The 22,088-nt window shown below is 37.5% G+C and overlaps 1 protein-coding gene across 3 annotated transcripts in view; it reads left to right on the forward strand.

Moving 5' to 3' along the window:
• LOC129240321 (muscle M-line assembly protein unc-89) overlaps positions 1-22,088 on the forward strand; it is a 237,770-nt gene that overhangs the window by 209,960 nt on the left and 5,722 nt on the right. For all 3 annotated transcript variants that reach the window (XM_054876057.1, XM_054876061.1, XM_054876052.1), the window contains one exon: positions 17,068-17,787. In XM_054876057.1, coding sequence (XP_054732032.1) covers positions 17,068-17,787 — 720 coding nt within the window. The remainder of the gene's footprint in view (positions 1-17,067; positions 17,788-22,088) is intronic.

Consider the following 22,088-nt stretch of genomic DNA (forward strand, 5'->3'; position numbering starts at 1 on the left):
TTTTTTTTTCTTTTTTTTTTCAAAATATAAAATACCTATTTCGAAAATTCTTATATTAATAATTTCTTAATAATTAATTTCTTTGCTTCACTAATTCCTAAATCTATCGGATATTGCACAATAGTAGAGCATTTGGGAGAAATCTCTTTTTTTTTTTTGTGTCTTTGAAATCTTAAAGATACGCGGCAATTTCTTCTTCTTTTTTATTTGAGAAAATAATATTAACCAGCACTCCATTCCTTCATAGGATACGAGTACGTGCGAAAAGTGGATCCTTCCACCAAATGACGTAAAAATTTGTATACATTCAAATTTTCACCCAATGAAGGTTATAGGCATGTTTTTATGATGGAACTCCATTCTCACAGCCCCCATGCCGCGCCACCACTCTCATTCGTCACTAATAATCGAATATTTGCTTAAAGATTCATATTCATAATCCGCATAAGCTGTTCAACTATGACCCAAATGCAAAGTTCAAAAACGGTTTGAGATAGAAAATTAATAAAAATAATTTTTCTTGATATTTTTCTGATTGGTTGTTTTGATTTTATTTAACGAGGCATAGCAACGGATGCCGGGTATTGTAATATTGTGGTTATTAATAAACAATTATTTTCGATGAAATTATTGTTTGTAATTCTTTTATATACATATCCTAAATCCCTCCAAACTACTCCTACGCGAGCGGGGCCGCGGGTTAAAGCTAGTCTATCATATAATGATTGACTTAAAAAACTTTTTTTTTTATTATAATTTACAAAAGCTTTTTCATCACGGTATCTGTATCTTATTCCAACACATGCATATGTACCTACATATATATCTCTGATGATAACATTGAGTCAGACGAATAAGTTGTTTTTGTCGCATATGTTGAACACTCGCAGTTCAAAATGGCTCTGCATTTGAATAAAAGCGAATAGCTTCGTAAATATAAAAGTTCAGTGTGCCACTTAATAAGCATTTTCTTTTTATCATTTTACCTTGAGAAAGGGACTCGTCGGGTACCTACTGCTGAAAATTTACGATGAGCTGGCAAATTCATTCGGCTCTTATCTAGTAACGAGACAGTTTCAGTAAAGAAGAAAAACAGACGTTAAGCATCATTTGTCACTGTTTGTAGGACAATGTCCAACATAAATTGAGACGGGAAGGTCGACCACCCTCTGATGGTGTGCTCTGAACTATTCAGCAATACAATAAATGTACAGGGTGGTCAATCTATGATTTGAAATTTGGACTATACATTTTTCGAGACTTTCCCTAATTTGTCTTCATTAGACTTCGAATTGAATTAAACTACAAACGCAAAACGACGTACCACCCTGTATTTTATTGTAATTTTTGCAACTCATCTGTTTACTGTGTCATTTCTGTTTTTCTTTTCTTTTTTTTCTTCAATGTTCTAGAAATGTCGCTTTTAAAAGTAAAATTCTTAAATATATTATAAAAAAAATTTGAGTCACTTATGCGAAGTGAGGTGAAAGTAAAAAAACTGTAAACTTTATTCACATTTTATATATACAGACATATATATATATATATATATATATATCTATATATTCTTAAATTAATTAGCCAGTTTCTAAAATTATCGAATGAACTCATTTGAGTGGCAGCCAATTGGTGGCCACTTTAGAGTCATCAAGGCATAATGGCACAGGCGGTCCAAGAGACAAGAAAATGTTTTGATTTCACAACGAAAATTAATTATATATACACTTATATATATATACAAATAATATATATGTATATATATTTGCAACTCAAACCATAGAAAATAAACATAACTGGTGGGTGTCAAGTAGATGAGACACACTTTGAGCAGCCCACTTCGAGTACTTCAGTTTTGTTTATGGATTTTCACCACCAAAGATGAATAAATAAATAAATACAGGGTGGCGCACGAATCGTGCTACAAAAACAAAACGTAATAACTTTTTTTCTGTGTGAGTAATCGGCTTTTTTTTTTTTATTTTGCAGATTAGTATTTAGATTTACAAAAAATGGAGGCTTGGGATACCGAAAAGAGGATTTGGATAGTGCAGCGGTACCATGCTTTGCAGTCCATCATTTCCGTCCAAAGGGAATTTAGGCGGGAGTTTGGCGGCACTCCCCCGAGCAGATGGACCATTATGAGGCTGGTGAACATGTTTCCTGAATCTGGAAGCATCGCACGCAGACCGTACCATCGAGATCCCCATGTTCGGGTCGAAGCCACAATCGCGGCTGTAGCATCGTCAATTCAGGCAAATCCAAGAGTTTCGACTCGTATCTTGTCGGCGCAAATTGGAGTTAGCAGACGGTCATTGCAGCGGATAGTTCATGATGACTTAAACTTGTTTCCGTACAAAGTTCAAATCACAAGCAAATTAAACCCTCTGGATTTGCCTATTCGCCTGGAATTTTGCCAAAAAATTATTGAAATGGCCGAAGAAGACAACAACTTCATAAATTGCTGGTTTATGTCTGATGAGGCCCATTTTGATCTAAACGGCAATGTAAACAAGCAAAATTGCCGTATATGGAGTCAATCAAATTCGCAAATACTCCATGAGATGGAACTGCACCCAGAACGAGTCACAGTGTGGTGCGCAGTTTCATCAAGGTGCATTGTCGGGCCATACTTCTTCGAAGAAAACGGTGTAACAGCGACTGTAAATGGGGACCGTTATTTAAACATGTTGAAGGAGTTTTTTTTATCCAGAACTGCGGCGAAGACGTATCCCTTTTAACAGCATTTGGTTCCAGCAAGATGGAGCAACTGCACATATAGCCAGACCGGATATGGAGGAGCTCCAACGAAAATTTAGAAATAAATTGATATCCAGAAATTCCACTTTCCGCTGGCCCCCAAGGTCACCTGACCTCACTGCACCAGATTTTTTTTTATGGGGTTATCTCAAACAAGAGGTGTGTAAAACAAAACCAAGTAATTTGACTGAATTGAAGCAGTCCATCACAACAATAATTGAGGCGATCCCGACTTCAACCCTTCAGTGCGCAATGAACAATTTTCTCATCAGGTGTCGCATATGCGTGAATGAGCATGGAGGTCATTTACGTTCTATTATTTTCAAAACTAATTAGTTACATAAAATAAAATTGAATTATCTATACAATAAAAAAACAAAAAGTTAAATACATTGATTAGAAAAAAAGTTATTACGTTTTGTTTTTGTAGCACGATTCGTGCGCCACCCTGTATGTACATCTATAATTATGCCAACTGGTGAATTAGGGTACTATGATTTTATACAATTTACTTTTTTTAATATGCAAAATTTTTTCCAAGTTGAAATGTTTTTTTTTGTTTTACTCAACAAAAAAGTTATTGAAAAACACAATTGGATGATTAATTTTACCCCACCTCTTAGAAGTAAATGCTCAAGATCGTTTACAAAAAACATTAAAAAGTATCAATTCCAGATCTTGTAAAATCTTATGTAAAACTACCGCAAGAGCCGTCATCAAAAAAAAAATTCTTTTTTAATAAAATATACTTTTAATATAATTTGTATTATAATATATTTGCTGTCATTTCTTCCAACGAAACTCATCGTAGCGACGGTGCTGAACTGCTTAGATTTGAAGGATTACACTGGCACACAAAAAAAAAGTTGTCTGTACACCGGGTGCCACCTATCTACGGCCATGTTTTTCGACCCGCTGAATACGAATTTCAAGTCAGTTTGGGCCGTCCAGCCTTCAATTACTAGTAAATTGCAAAAAACCCCAAAAATTAGCGAATTAATAGTGTTCGTATCGTACCAACATTTAATTTCACTCTCGTAGGCCATTCTTTTTTCACATAGTGATTCTTTCTGTCTCTGCTATCCCACAAACATAGATAGCAAGGTTATTTTGTGAATCCTGATTGTTGGCCTAAAAGAAGTGTTGCGATTTTGAGATCCCCGCAAATTTGCCATTGGTGTTCTGAATATTTTATCTTGTCCAATACAATTTCCAAATTTTCATAGGTCTACTTAAGCTTCGTCGAATGGGCTATTGGAATTGGCGCTAATATGTTTCCAATGTGAAGCAAGACAGCTTTGAGACTTCTAGTTGATGAATCCATAAAGAGTCTCCACTCATCGTCTTTACAGATATTAGGTTTTAATTCATCAACCAAGCTTTTAACATTGGAACAGTACACCACCGAGTTCTCATCGTCCTTTGTGAAAAACTTCCGGAACTCCTCTTCTCTATTCCGATAAAAGTAAGTACCATCGAAATTAGTATGTAACGGATCAAAATACATGAAAAATTACGCTTTCCTTAGATCTCAAAAATTTTTTTTTTGCCAAACATCGAATTTTCGCTATTTTTTGGATTTGTTTGCAATTTACTCGTAATTGAAGGCTGGACGGCCCAAACTGACTTGAAATTCGTATTCAGCGGGTCGAAAAACATGCCCGTAGATAGGTGGCGCCCGGTGTACAGACATTTTTTTTTTGTGTGCCGGTGTTATTAATGGTGCTTCATACCACGGGAGTAATAGTGGAATCGTTGTGTAGAGTTCGAGGGAGACTATTGTGTAGATCGATTAAAAAAAACAGACTAGGTACTCTTAATTTTATATATAAGTACTTATCTCTATATATGTATATATATATATATATGACATATCGCGGAACTTTTCCAAAAATTTGGATTGGTTTTATTGATGGGAGATGGTTTTTCATACAAGGTGAAGTGCAAAATAAAAACGTTTGGGCTAAAATAGAAACGACAAGAGTTTTGTTTTGATAACTTTGAGCTATTTATTCAAAATAGTCCCCTCTGGCCTCCATACACTATGTGGCGCGTTCTAAAAGCTTTTCGAGAGAGTGTTTCAGGTCAATGACCGGAATGTCCTTCAGGATGTCGGTACAAGCCTTTTGGATGGCCTCTACGTACGGAAAACGTTTTCCTTTCATGGCCAAATGTACTTTTCCGAATAGCTAGTCACAGGGAGTCATTTCAGGCGCCAAGATAGAAAATTGCATAAACGGTTTGGCCCGTTGGCACGAAATCCTTGTGGACAATTCCCTTGGAATCGTAAAAACAAATGAGTATCGACTAGATTTTTCACTTCTCCAAACGCAAATTTTAGGTGATGACTCGTCTAGGGCCTTCCATCCGGCACTTTGATGCTTTGATGCAGTTACAATGCTGTAAAGAAAGTTCTCGTCTTTTCTTGCCTCTTCAATGAGGTCTTTCGGATGTTGAATTCTGAGCTATTTTTGGTCCTCACTTAACTTGTGCAGAATGAAACGTGCACCGATAAATCGATGTTTTGGAGATATTCAACTCCGATTCCATGAATTTCAACAATGATTTCGGTTCATTTTTGATAAATTTACGAACAATTTCGATGGAGTTTTCGGTGATTACTGATTTTGTTCATTGTCATTTATGTGCTCACAACCATCTCGGAAACGTGTAAACCACTCATGAACTCTGACACGAGATAGACAATCATCACCATAAACTTTTTTCATCAATTCAAATGTTTCGGTAAACTTTTCACCGATTTTAAAACAAAATTTGATATTAGCTCTTTGTTCGAAACTCATTTTGTTTGTACCGATGACACAAACATACTGACACTTTAGGCGTAATATCTCTGCTTCTTCTGAACCGAATGTCATCAATCTTTCACTGGAAGTCAGCTAGGGATGTAGCTTCTAACGCACTAACTCATTCAAAAGATGGCGCCTTGTAAGAAGATTTTTCAAGAGAGTTTTAGAGATTTGAAATTTTCTGCTGAGGGCGACCACTATTAGAAAATACTTTTCGTATTGTATCATTTGATATTTCATGTTCACTGTCTGTTCCGAACTGGGGCTCTACCGAATGATAGTTACGCACAATTCACTGGGTATGGTGGCCGTCTATAACCATCGTAACCGTATTTACAGGAGTTTTATTGTCGAATTTGCGGAACTTATTCAAAATTAAAGCTCTAACTCAATAAGACTCTGACTGCCTGAGAGCAGATAATTTACGAGACTAGCGAGGATTATCTGAGATAGTGGTATTCTCCTCGATTACCACCTCATGCAATCTACTAAGAAGATCTAAGATGTGGGGCAAGACGCCACAACAACTAGGCGTTTCAAAAAACTGATAGCCTGATAGGAATTGAGTCTTATAATATGTTTCAACGAAGGCCCAACACCAAGTTTGCAGGTTTTGGGTTTGAGAGAATAGTCAACTTTTCCCACTGCGGGTTTGTTGGAAATTGTGTTTAAACTGTAATACGTTTGTTCCACTGTTGTGTCTGTTGTACTATTTACCTATAAATTTTAGACGCTGGCAGCCAATGGGTTTGAAATGAATTTGTGTTATGATATTTGTATGGGATTTGACTAGTAGCACAGCAAATCCAAAAGTAAGCTGCGATGGAAACGTTATATTACGGACCAAGGATGGTAATGAAAAAGTATTACTTTTTTGGGAAGTGTATTACCTTTCAGCCTGGTCCAGCTGTTGTTGGCACCAGCAGAAAGAGTGTGAATATAAGAAGCAAATGGGGTCCGCTTTCAAGAAATGATTTCATACGCAAGAAATGATTTCAAGAGCTAGGCGAATGAAATCAATAAGCACACAATCGTTTAAATGATCGCCCATTTTCCACATTACGCTATTTTTAAACAATGTACGTTTCATTAGATGTTAAAGAGAATTTCTCTCAAATTTAGTAGAGTACCGATAACAAAGAAAGAGCTACCTTGACTTTAAGATTATGAAAAATAAAAGTGCCACCACCGGCACTTAACTTAATGAGTATATCTTTAAATTACTTTCCTAAATTTTGCTAAAAGTCATGCACAAATAGTGTTTTATTAGATTGAGCACAATTTATAAAATTATTGGAAACAGACAAAAACCACGCCCACCATCCATACAGCCGGAATTTTGAATATATATCGTTCGACGGTGTATGCATCGAATAACTTGAGTTGTACCAGGACACTTAACTGGAAACAAAGTAGCAGATGCATTTGCTCGAGAGGCTGCAGTCTCTTTTTTAATAGCCCTTTATTGCTATGGAACAATAGAGAAGGAGAAGTTTAGAATTGAAGAGTTAAGGCTAAGGGACGTGATCAGGCACCAAATCAGGCGAGGAAGTCTTTACCGGAGGGTATAATCGAAGGCGGTTCCGGCAACTCATAACCCTCTCTAAGGGTAAACTGAGAATGCTAACGGGCATTCTCATAAGTCACTGCAGATTGCACAGTCATCCACACAAGAAAAGCACAAACGCACAACTCTATCTTAGGTTTATTAAGCGAATGAATGAGGTACTGTGATGAGTAGAGGTCACAAAAGACCATAAGGACGGAGTGCAAACATCATTTTCATTCATTTATTCATAATTCAAGTTAAAATTGAGATATATTAATGAATATAGTCCACTGGCTCCTGTCGTTTCTGCGACTAGTACCCAGAGACTTCAGTACACCTTCTTCTCGAATGTGACGCTATACGCGAAGAAGGTTCAGACATCCTGACCGGCTGTGGCCAGAAGAAATGCACATACGCTCAACCCAACCCAACTCTATCTTAGGTTTATTAAGAGAACTGGGTTTGAATGAGGTACTGTAATGAGTAGAGCTCACAAAAGACCATAAGATCGAAGGTCCTCATTTTCATTCATTCATTTATTCATAACTTGAGTTAGAATTGAGATATATTAATAAAACTTGGTTCATATATTGCGCTTAAAAAGGATATCTATGTTGGCAACATTCTTCTTCTTCTATTTAATTAAAAAAAACCTTAAATGTGCCGAAAATTTTTTTGTTAATTTGTATTGGGGATAACTATACCTTGTCTCTCTCGATACTGTGACCTGTTTTAGTTGAGTGTGCTGCTTAAGCGCGCTATTTTTTTTTTTTGGTACCGATCCTTTGTGATTAGTCATCATTCAGTTATGTCTATAAATATAGGTTTGAGTTTCCTTCAACTGCAGAAGTATAAAATCGAATATTTAAGACATATTACTTCAATTTTCCTAGCATAGCTGGTGAACTATTAAGGATGACAAGAAGCATTCTGATCAACGAACAGTAAAAGTGCTACCGTTTTCTAGGTAAACTTGGTTTCCCTTGAAATTCGAGAAAAAATTTTATTTTGCTTTTGTAATGCTAATCAACTGGGCTAAAAGCAAAGACAGTCACACAATTTTAGAGTTGCAATTATGCAGTACTTTTTAAGACTTAATTTTTTGCATTGACAATGTTGCAGTTGCAAAAACCTATAATAACAAATACATATATGCAGCAAGGGGTCCAGCACTCGAAATGTAACCAACTTTAGATCGCACGCGCAGCTAATGCACGGGCATCTGCTGTCTGTTAGTTGGCTAAATGACAGTCCAGAGTCCAGAGTATTATTTACAAGCGCGGGAAAGTATTTTGCCGAAATCAGTAATGGATATGATATATATTTATTTTACTTATGTATATATATAAGGCGGCAGCCGTAGCCGAATGGGTTGGTGCGTGACTTCCATTCGGCATTCGGAGAGAACGTAGGTTCGAATCTCGGTGAAACAAAAACTTTTTTCTATTAGCATTAGGCAGGCAATGGCAAACCTCCGAGTGTATTTTTGCCACGAAAAAGCCCCTCATAAAAAAATATCTGCCGTCCGGAGACGGCTTAAAACGGTAGGTCCCTCCATTTGTGGAACAACATTAAGACACACGCCACAAATAGGAGGAAGAGCTCTGCCAAACACTCAGAAACACCCAGGGTGTAAGCGCCAATTATCTATGTATGTATGTATGTTTGTACGTCCGTCTGCATGTATATAAGTATACTATTACTTTCGTTCGCGGACATCCAAAGTATCACCAGTGGGTTGCCAAATTTTTGTTTTCTTACAAATTTACAGTTTTCTGCCTTAATATTCATTTATATTTCATACACTTCACTTCCTATTCATTCAATGGCATATTAAACTTAAATTATTTCCAACAGATTGTGAATTCCGACCGCCAGCTAAGTACACAAGTGTTATTTATAAGTGCATACATACATACATAAATTCATTTGACAGGAATTGCGTCTAAATTAGGCCGAAAATAATTGCGACCCGAAAAGTTTCGAAAATTTTTAAATTTTTGCATATATACATATATTTTTGGGAGCACTTGTATGGCAAAAATGTTGCACACTCACACATATGTGGATTCCTTTAGACGTATATGTGGGTGGGTGGTCATATATTCCGACTACATTTCCTGCGGTGAAAAGCCAAACTTCTCGGCAAACATTCTACATATAGCAGTTCATGAACTGGTATTTGATTGAAGAAATCGACTAGTTTGAGAGTGTCTAGAATGGTGCCAGTTGCAATATTTCCAAATGGAGGTGTATACGAAAAGAAAATAATCCTATCCACTATTAATTCGTACCGCTTCGATTTCTTCTCATATACACCCAGTTGCAAAATTATAAACAAACCACTTTTTTTATAAAAATATAGTTAATACTACAGTAATAGCATCCATATAACGCAAGGTTTCAAAATTTGTATGCGGACTACGGCCACGGCTAGGATATTTCGGAGCTTGTCAAGCTGGTGGACTAGCGTGCATGACCCTCCTACCCTCAAAGGAAGAGTGGAAACGGGACGATGTAAGATAAGTCGAGCCCATCCATATATACGCAGATAGCTCAATGCTCGAGGACAGGGTAAGCGGAGGTGTATATTCTGAACATCTGGGGACTTTCTTTAGTTTTCGGCTTCTCGACGACTGTAGTGCTTTTAGACTAAAATGATGGCAATAATAAAAGACGTGACACTGGTAATAGGGGTCCTGGATATTGTGACATTGAGGGTAACTGCAGGGCCGTTGAACTATCGAAACGTGATACCAAGTCGACTGATGTGTACACAGACAATGGCATAGGCATACCCTGGTCGGCTTGGAAGCTACTTCACTTAGAGGAAATTGTAAAAGCAGCAAATGAAAGATGGCGCAATAAAACCGCCTGCAGAATCGCCTGACTACTTGTGGCCTACTCTTAATGCTAAACGCACAGAATCACAGTTAAGCCAAAATAAACATAATCTTAGCACGCTGATTTCCGCTATAACGAAGCACTGCCTAATAGACAGACACGTTCAGAGGATGTCGTGCAAACACATGACTTTTGCATAAGCTTTCTAGATGAAGAAGACACGATCTCGCACTTAATGTGAAATTTTCCTGCTCTATTCAAACGTAAATTTACCACTATGGGTAGACGATTTTTTAATGAATGAAAGATCTTAGTACTGTGGAATTGAGGTATCTTCTAAAATTTTTGATAAGTACACACTGGTTTTAGGAGAAGTAAGAGCGAATTCGCGACGAGACATCACAATGGGCTATAAGCCTGAGCGTGTCCCACAATGGGCAACCGCTTCAACCTAACCTAACATTGTTAGAATTGAAAAAATATATAAAATCGAAGTACTTGCTTGGCTGCAAAGCGAACTGGTTGTAAGGTAGTGCGGAACAAGTAGGTTTTGACTGCAGGGATTATACAAACATACTTACATATATATGAATATATATGCATTCCTCACACTCCTTGATGGTCGTTGCGGGTGGATGATAGTGAAGAAAATTTATCACAAAACAACAGCCTTGCCACACATATGTAACATAAAAATAAAGACAAGTATACCGAAAATTACAATTTCTACATACATACACACACATGCATACATATGAATGAGAATAATTTTCTGAAATGGCGCAGATTTTACAATATCTTCGCACAATACATGGATTGAGCGGCATTTTTTAAATTCTTATTTATTTTTGAAGGCAAGAAAACATATTCATTATGTCTGCGTCTTTGAAGCCAAAGGCCAATAAAGAAATCGCTTTAAATTACATACATACATACATATGTACATTTACGTGAGTAGCAAAGATTAAAAATTAATCTTAAAAATGCCCACTTATATTTAAAAAAAAAAAAATTGGTGCGTACCCAAATTTCGAAATGTTAAATTGCAGCTTTTATGTCCGATCGTTTGTTATCCGTCAGCGATAATGAAGGCATACAAAACAAGTTCTTTATATACGTATTTACTTATATGTATGTACATAAATAACTACAAATTACACAATTTAATTGTCAAAATATCTGTTTAACACAATTGTTAACAAAAAATACTTTTATTATTTTTATTATTCAATTGTGTTTTTAGAAGCTCTCTTAGTTTAGTATAGAACATTTCTAAATTGCTTCAAAATGTACATGTGAACATACATCGATAAGTATGCACGAGTATATTATTATTTGGGTAGTTTTCATATTTAAATATACAGATAGTCAGGATTTTGTTTCTCTTGTTTAACCTTGATTGGCGCGATAATCGCTTACGCGATCTACAACAAAGCGCGCCAGTCGTTTCTTTCTCGTGATAACCGGCGCCAGTTGGACACATCAAGTGAAGCCAAGTGCTTCTCGACCTAATCTTTCCAACGCAGAGGGAACCTTCCTCTTCCTCTGCTACCATCAGCTGGTACCGCATCGAAAACTTTCAGAGCCGGAGCGTTTGTATCTATTCGGACGATATGACCCAGCCAACGTAGCCGCTGGATCTTTATTCGCTGCACTATGTGCATGTCGTCGAAAACCTCATACAACTCATCGTTATGTCGCCTGCGATACTCGCCGTTGTTAAATTAAGATGGGAGCCTTATATAGTGTTGATTTTATTCGTCGAGAGAGGCCTTTACTACTCAATTGCCTACTTAGTCCAAAGTAGCACTTGTTGGCGAAGGAGATTCTTCGTTGGATTTCAAGGCTGGCATTATTATCGGTGTTAATGCTCGTTCCTTAAAAAACGAAGTCTTTTACAACACCGAAATAATAACCGTCAACAGTGAGGTGGGTGCCGATATGTGAGTGCGCCGGCTGTTTCTTTGATGACAGGAGATACTTCGTGCTGTCCTCGTTCACCATCAGACCCATACGTTTTGCTTCTTCATTCAGTTTCGAAAAGGCACAACTAACAGCGCGGTTGCTAAGTCCAATATCCCAACAATTTTACGCTCTAAAAAAAAAATTATATTATAACAGTTTAGTTGACAGCAAAGTATAAACACCAAATTCTTCTAACTCATTCTAAGAACTCTCCTTGCGAACGATACTGCGCCAAGAATGATAGATTACTAGGCTTGGTCAATAACTATGGGGAAAAAAACAAAATTTTGGGATGTCACGTCACGGAACTCTTCGCCAGCCGAAATCTGCACGATTATTTCACATGTATTCGCACACTCATCCAATCAGTTGTTGTTCAGACGGCAACGAAGTGACATTGTATTAATTTAAACATCCTTTCACCATGATACTGCGCTACTGGCAGTGAATGATACAATTGAAGGTGCTGCTACTAAGCTTGACGACGCTGTCAACTGGGTTGCCTCCTAGGCAAAAAAGTGGCGGAATAAACTAAGCAAGAGCAAATCAGGCCACATAATCCTAACCCCATACGTCAATGAAGCCAAATACTTAGGTATTCGCGGAGAGCAATCTAATATAAGCACATACATATGCATTTTGAATACGCCAAAGAAGTGAATTTTCAATTTGTTTCTCACACAGTAGTTGTTGTTCGTTGAAGCAGTAATTATTGACATTTTTGAATTTCAATCCTGCCTGTGTCATCAGATTTAATGATAATGTATTTGTAAATAAAGTTCTTTACGGTAATAGTTGCACTTGTGGTTCACCGAACTAAACATTTTCAGATCGCCGATAATACAGTCCTTATTTGGGAGTGACCCGAGCCATTTAGATAGTCCCATTATGGACACTAATATACAGGCGGTTATAAGTGTTTTCATAATTTTAATATCCCTACATCCTTTGTTTTAGCCGATCTTCTCTTTCACTAAGACTATAATAAAACGAGGAGGACCCACCTGCAGCAGGCCAAAACTCACCAAGAACTGTAGTGCCGAAAGATGATGATAAAAAAAAACCTTAAATTCATGAAAAAAATTATACTTTAATGGCTCAGCCATGAATTTCATCATTGATGAAATTGTAGTTTTCTCGTCGAAATACCATTGCTCAGATCAAGTTAATGCTGCACCGCTTTCCAGGAAGTGGAACATCGAACTCATGCTAGCCTGACTATCAGAAAAATATTGTTATTAAGAGATTCGTCGCACAAAGATTTGAGTCCATATAAAGAGTAGGCCAAAAGAGAGTTAACTTAAAAATGTTTGATCGACACTTTACGATATAGATCACTGCAGCCATCTGCCGAGAAAATAATGAATTTATTTTTCTTAAGAACTCAATAACATTAAGTTGGAAGTTTTAAGCCGACTCCGAACGAGTAATGGTTTCTTATCATATTATGGCGGAAATACACTCGTTGGTTTGCCATTGCCTGCCGAAGGGCGACCACTATTAGAAAAAACCCTTTATATTAAATGGGGTTTCGTGCTCGAGATTTCGAAGGTGTGTTTCAATGCCAATTAATTTCTTTTGATATGAAATATTACGATTTCGACAAACATCTTTTGAGTGTATACAGTTAATGCGTTATATCAAAGAACCGGTTCGGGGAGAGTTTTTTTAGGTTTTCTGAAAGACGACGAATTGTGCTCGGTATTACAGGAATAAAAACATATAATTTTATATAATTTTTAAATATTCGTTTTGAAAGAATTATCTCTTTTGAAAAAGAGAAAAACTAACGAAAGACAAACTACAATAAAAAAAATTCTTTTGTATTCCGTAATCAATTCTTAAGCAAAAAACTTTTCAAACTTGACAGCACTCAATCGCAGCCTTCGATCAGCCGAATAATTTAATACCAGCATCATTCGCCAATCAGAATGCATTATTAGTGCTTACTGGTTGCGAGTTGAAAATGTCTACTATAAATAGGAAACCAGATCGCAACTACTGTGAGCTAAACTTGAAAACACTGCAGTAGTCGGGCAGGTGATACCTGGGCATTTATTCGTAAATATTCAAAAGTTGTGACAAGAAATGAGAAAAAGTAGTAGGTATAAAAGTGAAAGCCTTTCCTTGTGTACTTCATCTTTTCTATTTTGTTCTGAACCACCCATAGTATGAGAAATATTGGCTGATCAGGATATATTTGAAAATAAAAGGCTGTATGGACTGAATGTTGCATCTAGCATATTTTCGGCACATTGCCATCATATGATTTCTGGCTTTTTCGATATCCATTAATACTCGTATTCATATTTTCGCAAAAGAACCCCATCACTTGTCGTTTGTGGTTAATTAGTATTCAATTTGCTTTCATTATCAGGAAAAAAATTTAGTTTTCTTGGCAGCACCTCGTTTATGTCTTTTCTTGAACACCTTTCTGCAATTAATTCTCTTTAAAATCTTGCACTTTTAATAATATATACAATCGACAAATTAAAATGAAATACAAAAAGATTAGGTGGCCGCTATTTTTGAATTGTTTATGCTGAAACATTTTCGATTGTGCACATATTTCACTTGATTATAGAGTATGAAATACGTGATAAGTGCAAAAACAGCAATTTTTAAATGGATTTTTTTGAATGAATATTTTTGAAAACAAATGTGTAAATTGAAAAAAAGCATGTTTGAGGGTATAAAGTGAGATTTCCGCTTGTAATTTGGAATTTCGCAAATACAATAATTAGAATATGCATACATGGGTCACCTTGATCAGGCCACTCATGGGAATTGCATGCATAGTACTCTCTTAATTCTTCCAAGTGGATAGTGCAGTGCCTCTACTTCGAATACACTAAGAAAGGCTTCGGATCTGCACAATTTGTCAGCTATGAAGATGTCTAATGATTATACTGTAGAATTCTACATCAACTGGCAGTACCTGACATCGCTACATATTATGGTAAATCCAGAGGTAGTAAAAACAAGAACAAATTATTTCTTTTCTTAGGCCGGCAGGTTACCCATAATTCTCTAATAAAATATACCTTCGACTATTGCAATTTGGGATGTTTTTGTTATTGTAGCAGCATAATGCAGCACTTCAGCAACAGTCCTTAGCCGGATATAAATCCGGGTCGTCCTGATTACTTAGAACCGACTGTCGTGCGAACGGGGGAATGTTGCTGCATAATCAAGACTATGCGTACACATCCAAGAGGAAATAGAATATCGTCTAGTTTCTGAAACCGGTCCTGTAACTACAGGGTTTGATTGAAAAGTAATGAGCGTCTGCCAAGCGATCAACCGAATCGGCTGGTGGGGGAAAATGATCGTTGGACCTTCCCCTTCCACTAGAAACCGGTCCCAGTTCACTGGCAACAGCGGTGCAGTCAACATCGCTCCGCGCGTGAAAGCTGTTTTAAAAGTGTGTTAGGATTTTGCATTGGCAAAAATGCAGCGATCGTTGGAGCATGGTCCACAAGGAGTTTGTACCTCCAGGAAGCACTGTAAATGCGGCATTTTACAAAGAAGTGCTCCTTCGGCTGAAAAACCGCGTCGCCCGGGTTCGGCCCAACCTCGTCAACAATTGGACCCTTCATCACGACAATGCGCCGGCGCACACCGTCTTCCTCTGCACCTCTGCATTGGCCAATATCCGGTGCTTCCCCACCCTCCCTACAGCCCAGACCTGTCCCCTCCAGACTTCTTCATGTTCCCGCGCCTGAAAAGAAAGCTGAATGGGAGGTGTTTCGACTCCATCGAGGCGATCCAAAAACTGTGACAGCCGAAATGAACGCGATTCCGGCGGATGAGTTTAAAAAATGTTTCCTGCAGTGGAAGGACCGCTACCAGCGGTGTATTGACGCTCAAGGGTTCTATTTTGAAGAATATTAGTTATATAAACCAAAAGGTTTAATAAAACTGCTTAAAAAAAATAAGGCTCATTACTAGCATGACCGTTTTCGCTGGAATATCCCTTCTTAGATCCGGGTCACAAGGATATTTAGGATGCATATTTACCTACTATTTATTATATAGGGTGATCAGATAAGTTTTTTTAAAGTGCTTGCCTTATTAGCGTAAATTGCGGACTTGATGTAGCCACACTTAAAATAGAAAGGTGTGATTTGCATTATCGCGGCACCCAATTGATGAATGTTCAGCGTGAAAAAACCCAATCGCCCAATTTCTACTTCACAGCTACTAGCTTTGTGTCGCTTATATGGCTTGTAATGCAGTCTTGTAGGAGCTACAACTCAGATATATCGATATTGTGGAGCTGTGGCCACAAAAGTAGGTTAACATCACTCTATACAGAGGATCATTGAGAGTAATAGTGTTTTCTTTCTTAACTAGAAAGAAATAAAGTACGATGGACCAGCCATGCAATAACATAAACCGAACCAAGCAGTCAATCTTTGTGTATGCATTGATACTTGGTCGAACACTTGTGGATTTTGTTTGCTCCAATAATGTCAATTTTGCTTGTTGTCATACCCGCTGAGCCAAAAATGTTCCTCGCCCGAAAAAATGATGTTTCAGCCAAAATCTGGGCTTGTGTATTTACAGCTGTGCTGGAATTTCGACATTTTTAATCCCTTCCAAACGTTCGACAACCATGAAATGGGGCTTGATTAATGACAAACCTTTGGCAACTGCTGAAACGCAACGATTGAATAAACTATCAGTGCTATCTAGCCACCCTTTGCAAAAAGGATTACTGAAGAATGAGCTAAATACCAGAAATATAACTTGAATACTAAAGTACATTATCGAAATTTTTCGCACAATTTTTTTCGCACTTTCTTTCTGTTTTTGCAATCACCAAGCAATGTGCTAATTTTGTTGGCATAAAATTGTGCAGGCTCAATATCTGCGTTGAATCCTCGGCATCTCAGTTTTCTTGCATACTATAAACTAAATTTTAATTGCTAGTGAGTGGCGTATTTTCGGCGAATGATTTCGCAATTAAATATAAATTTCATACAATTTAAGTGGCAAACCACTTTGCAGATAACCTAAGATGGCGCACAATTAGTAAAATTAGCATTCTTTGCATGCGGAAATGTCACACAAGATTTACAAATAACGCTAATTGCAAATTGTCTAATGGCATTTCCTTCTATTACAATGCATTTGCAGACCAGGGCACACAAACCGATTCGTTGCTGATTACCGAGGAGGTAACTGAAAGTGGACAAAACAGACAAGAGCGGGCCAAGAGTGAAACGCATGAAGCAGGCGCCTCTAATAACAAGGCGCACTCGCCATCACCTCAACGTGAAGTACTACACACAATTCACAAATCCGAATCATTATCTTCGTCTTCAGGCCATTCACTGGGCGGCTCCTCTCCACTTGGCTCGGCCACCTCCACCACTTCGTTGCACTATTCACCCGTACGCCTACCATCTACGCGCAACCTCAAGAACGACACTATTAATACATATCAAAAATGGGAAACCACTATTGAGTCGATTAGGTATGTTTCAAACAAAACGGTGGCCATCTCAGATTATGGATCGGACGCAGACAGACAGAGATCTGATTCGATTTCCACTCATTCACAAACGACGCGTTCACGTTCTACCACGCCAGTCGTACAGGGGCCAGTGCCAGCGGCTAGGAGCACCACCATGCCCACGACACCAACCAGTGGCAGCGCTACATCAATAGATAATAGCAGCAGCAATAGCAGTAGCGGCGTTGACAGCGGTTGTGGCGTTGGTACTGCCTTCAAAGTAACCACTACCACCACCACCAGCTCAGGTAGTAACTTCAATGGCAGCAGGATTAGTGTTTCTCCAGCACCAAAGCAGACCAGTCTATCGAATGGTTCACCAATGTCCGTTAAACAGACAGGTATGTAAATTTAAAAAAAAATATTAAACATGCATACATACATACATGTATGTGCTTGTACACACACAATCATTTTATATAGTCATAAAAATTTTAATTCATGCTCGTAATTATTTCCAAATCGAATGTTTACCTTTAAATAATTATTTTCGCGCACTTGGCGCTCTTCCACATGAATATGTATATATATAAATGTATTGGTTTTCATTTAATGCATACAGTCAAAAAAGTTTGGGCACAGCGAGTTTTTTTACAATATCACATTTGTTTTTCAAGCCAATTTTTTTTTTGTTCAATTTGTATAAAAATATAGTTCATTCTAAAGCAAAAGCAACATATTATAAAGTTTCAAACTACTTATAAATAACATCACCACAAAAAACGCCTCAACATTTGAAATGAAAGAACTCCCAGTAACGTCAAACTTGCACTTTGTTGCATTGCAATTATATGAGCTATAAAATGGTTACCATAGCTGAATGGATTAGTGCGTGACTACCATTCGGAATTCAAAGAGAACATAGATTCGACTCTCGGTGAAATACCAAAATAAATAAAAAGTTTTAGCGGTCGCCTTTCGGCAGGCAATGGCAAACCTCCGAGCGTATTTTTGCCGTGACAAACCTCCTCATAAAAAATTATTTGCCGTTCGGAGCAGCTAAATACTGTATATCCCTCTATTTATGGAACAAGATCAAGACGCACGCCGCAAATAGGAGAAGCCAAACACCGAAAATGAGTGTAAACGCCACTTATGTTTATAAAACTCCATACCAAGAAACAAATTTATAATTCTAAGTAAAAAATTCGAAATTTTGAGGAAAATTTCATGAAGGTTTTGGAATTTTGGACAGAGTTTGTAATTTAGATTTATGCTGCTTTTATTATCTTAAAAACCATATTTTGATACAAAATGAACAAAAAAATTTAGCACGGCAAACTTTGCAAATATTGTATGATAAAAGAAATAATTGTATCAAGACGTTTTTGACTGACTGTATGTGTATATACATCACATGCATATCTGCACTCTTTGTTTATTATTCGCATTCCATTTCATAATCGTATTCACACATGCGAGTACATACATTTGCATTATGTGTTTCATTTGTGTTTATATCTGATTAAAGTTTTAATGCATGATCCCATGATTTTTCTCCATTTTCTCGCATACATTCTATATGTTTTCCAGCAAACTCTGCTGCCGTCATTTTATGTGTAAACATTTGTGTGTATGCACATTATTAATTTATACAGGTAGATGCCTTAAAATTGAATTAAGAACCATTCTATTTTGAAAGCAAAAATAGTAGAAACCGCCAAAATTGTAGGGGAATGAGCAACCAAATGCATACGAGTAAAAGTTCACCATCAGGAATACGGTATATTTGTGCGCCGGTGTGCTAAACTATAAGGACCATATAATTGGCGCTTATATTTTTGTTGGTGTTTGGCCGAGTTCGTCCTCCTATTTGTGGGGTGCGCTTTGATGTTTTTTCACAAATGGAGTACCTACAGTTTTATGCCGCCTCCGGCCGGCAGATGTTTTTTATGGCAAACTGTTTAATGGCAGAAATGCACTAAGAAATTTGTTATTACATGCCGAATAATGGCCGCGGTTAGAAAAAACTTTTCTATCATTGAATATTTCATGCCAGGGGTTAAACTTTTTCCCACAAATCGAGATAGAGTCGATCTACCAGCTCTGAATAATATGCGTTTTTCGTTTTAACTTCCTATGGATGAGAATGCCATCACGGGTATCTCAAAAACTGTCTTCATAGCCTCGTTGGCCAAGAAACCCATTCATTGAAACTGTTAAATTATTGTGATTGTTTGGAATTATGAGCAGACGCGGCACCCGCTATGTGGGTTTTGAGAGTATCCGTGCAAAATATAGCATAAACAAGTTAGCACACAAAATTCACTTTTCCCATTTTCACGAATATTCGTGGAGGTGTCTGCTTAAAATGGATATCAGAAAAAAACTATTTGAAAAATCAGAAAAAAAATTAAGGCGCCTTCTACTGAGAAATATTTCTTCAAAGAAAAATTGTTAGATTTGGGATGACAATCAATTTATTCCCCACCCATGGAACTTAGTGATCCATTTTCGCACAAAAATTCTAATTAGATGTAATCTGACGTCAATTGCTGTGCTTGCATGTTATTAATAACTCTACCGGTAAGCCATTGTTATACGAGGTAAAGAACCGAGAAGAAGAGTATCGTGGTGATGCAAAATTGCAACACAGTTCAAAAAATCCAAAATACAAGTTTATTCCTCGAAAGTGATATTATCACTTTCGAAATACTCCTTAGTCTATCAGAGTCATCTTAGATTTTTCCGTTTTTTCCTTCCGGCTATTAAAACACGTTCTCCGTAGTGGTTTTTGACTCTATCGAACAGAAAAAATCGCAGTGAGCCATATCAGATGAATTCGATGGCTGTTGCGCCTGAGCTCTGGATTGTATGTCGTACCAACAAACCTACATCTCGTCTCCAGTAAGGCCGCGTTTGATGAATGTTGGATCGATTCAGCGTTAGAAATGATGAATTTGGCGATATCAGCGCGATCCCATTTTCACATGAAATTCAGATCCTTTGCAACAACTTTGCAGTAACACAGCGCAAACCCAAATCATTAACTACTATGTGCTGAACGGATCCATATACAATATTTAAGTCCTTTGTTAGCTCTAGACGCACATCGAGCAGAAGGTCTCTCGAACACTAAAGTATTCTGGCAGTGTAAGAAAACCTTTGGCAAAGCATGGGGTCTAAGACTGGCGATAGTACACTAGTTGTACATCACCCTGATTAGTCCCATTATCACGTACGCATCCGTAGTCTGGTGGAAGGCTACTATATAGTTAACTCCAGAATAAAACCCCTAACCAGACTACAGAGAAATGTGTGCTTGGATATCACAGGTGCTATGAGTACGACATCTGAAGATGCCCTTAATACCATCCTGAACTTGCAACCTCTAGATCTTCATATCCTGAAGGAAGCAATGAAGGCGGCGTACTCAAGTCAAAAGGAGTCGGTGGAAACGAAGAAAACACTGGCCACTGTCAGATTTACCATCAGTTGTCGGATCGGTGCACACTGTTCTCAATGTCACTGGACAACGTAAGGCACCCGACGTTACCTTCGATAGGAAGTATGATATTTTAGTCCCAGTTAGAGATCAATGGTTAAGTCCAGGGAACCTATTAACGGGATTTCAGCAACTTTTAACACCGACGGATCCAAAACCAGCGATGGTAGACGAAGACCTAAGTACTCCTACGCTACAGAACAGATGGATACGGTATTCTTCTATGCCATCTTGAATATAGCATACTGGCTAATTGTGAAAAAGTGGCCGTTTAATAGTGTTGGAATTTGTAGTGACAGTCAAGTTGCACTCAAAGCCCTTGCTAAACCACGCTGCTCTTCGAAATTAGTCGGTAAATGGAAGACAAAACTGAACAGTGCTGCAAAACACAACAAAGTATGTCTTATTTGAGTGCCTGGACACTGCGGTATTACAGCATGCCTATCTTGTCGTGAAAATGAGGACACTGCGGGCATTTTCCCTGCAGCTGTCCGGCGTTCTCTAGAATCAGACTTACGCTGTTGGAATGCGAGGTTCTAAGCATAGACAAAGTTCATACTCTTCCACTTGCAGTTACTTTCTCAGATTTTATGAGCTGTGTTACTACATACCAAAAAACTTTGTAAAGGTTCAGTTAACATTTTTTAAATTTTTTTGTATTTAATTTTTCTAAATTTTATATGAAGTGCGAACGTTTTGTTTATATAGTTTTGGTTAAAGCATGAGCAGTACGCTTTTTTTAAATGATAGTAAAATTTTAATTCGAAAAACATCGCAAATATTTAAAAAATCACCATACATCTGGTAATGCTCGCCGGTGTATATGCTTATGCTGATGAAACTTCTTTTCATGAATAATCTCTAATGCGGCACTTGCAAAAATACCATCGCCAGGTATAGTTAAAAAGCTCTAATAATAATTTAAAAAAAATTGCATACACCTTTTTGTTGTAGTCGCACTTACTATATTTATATTACATGCCATACATGCACACCGGTACAAATACGTATGTATTTACTTACACGTATGCAGCATCCCTGGAATCCACATTATTCGGAATATCACGCAAGTGCTTGCTACAATTGCTAAATATAACACAATGTGCATGTGTATGAATTAGTATTCCCTTCACGACTATGACTTTACGACAGTTTCAGAGTAAAACCCACAAAAAAAAAACTAAAAACTACAAAACA

This window comes from Anastrepha obliqua, chromosome 3, assembly GCF_027943255.1.
Source record: "Anastrepha obliqua isolate idAnaObli1 chromosome 3, idAnaObli1_1.0, whole genome shotgun sequence".
NCBI classification, from domain to species: Eukaryota; Metazoa; Arthropoda; class Insecta; order Diptera; family Tephritidae; genus Anastrepha; species Anastrepha obliqua.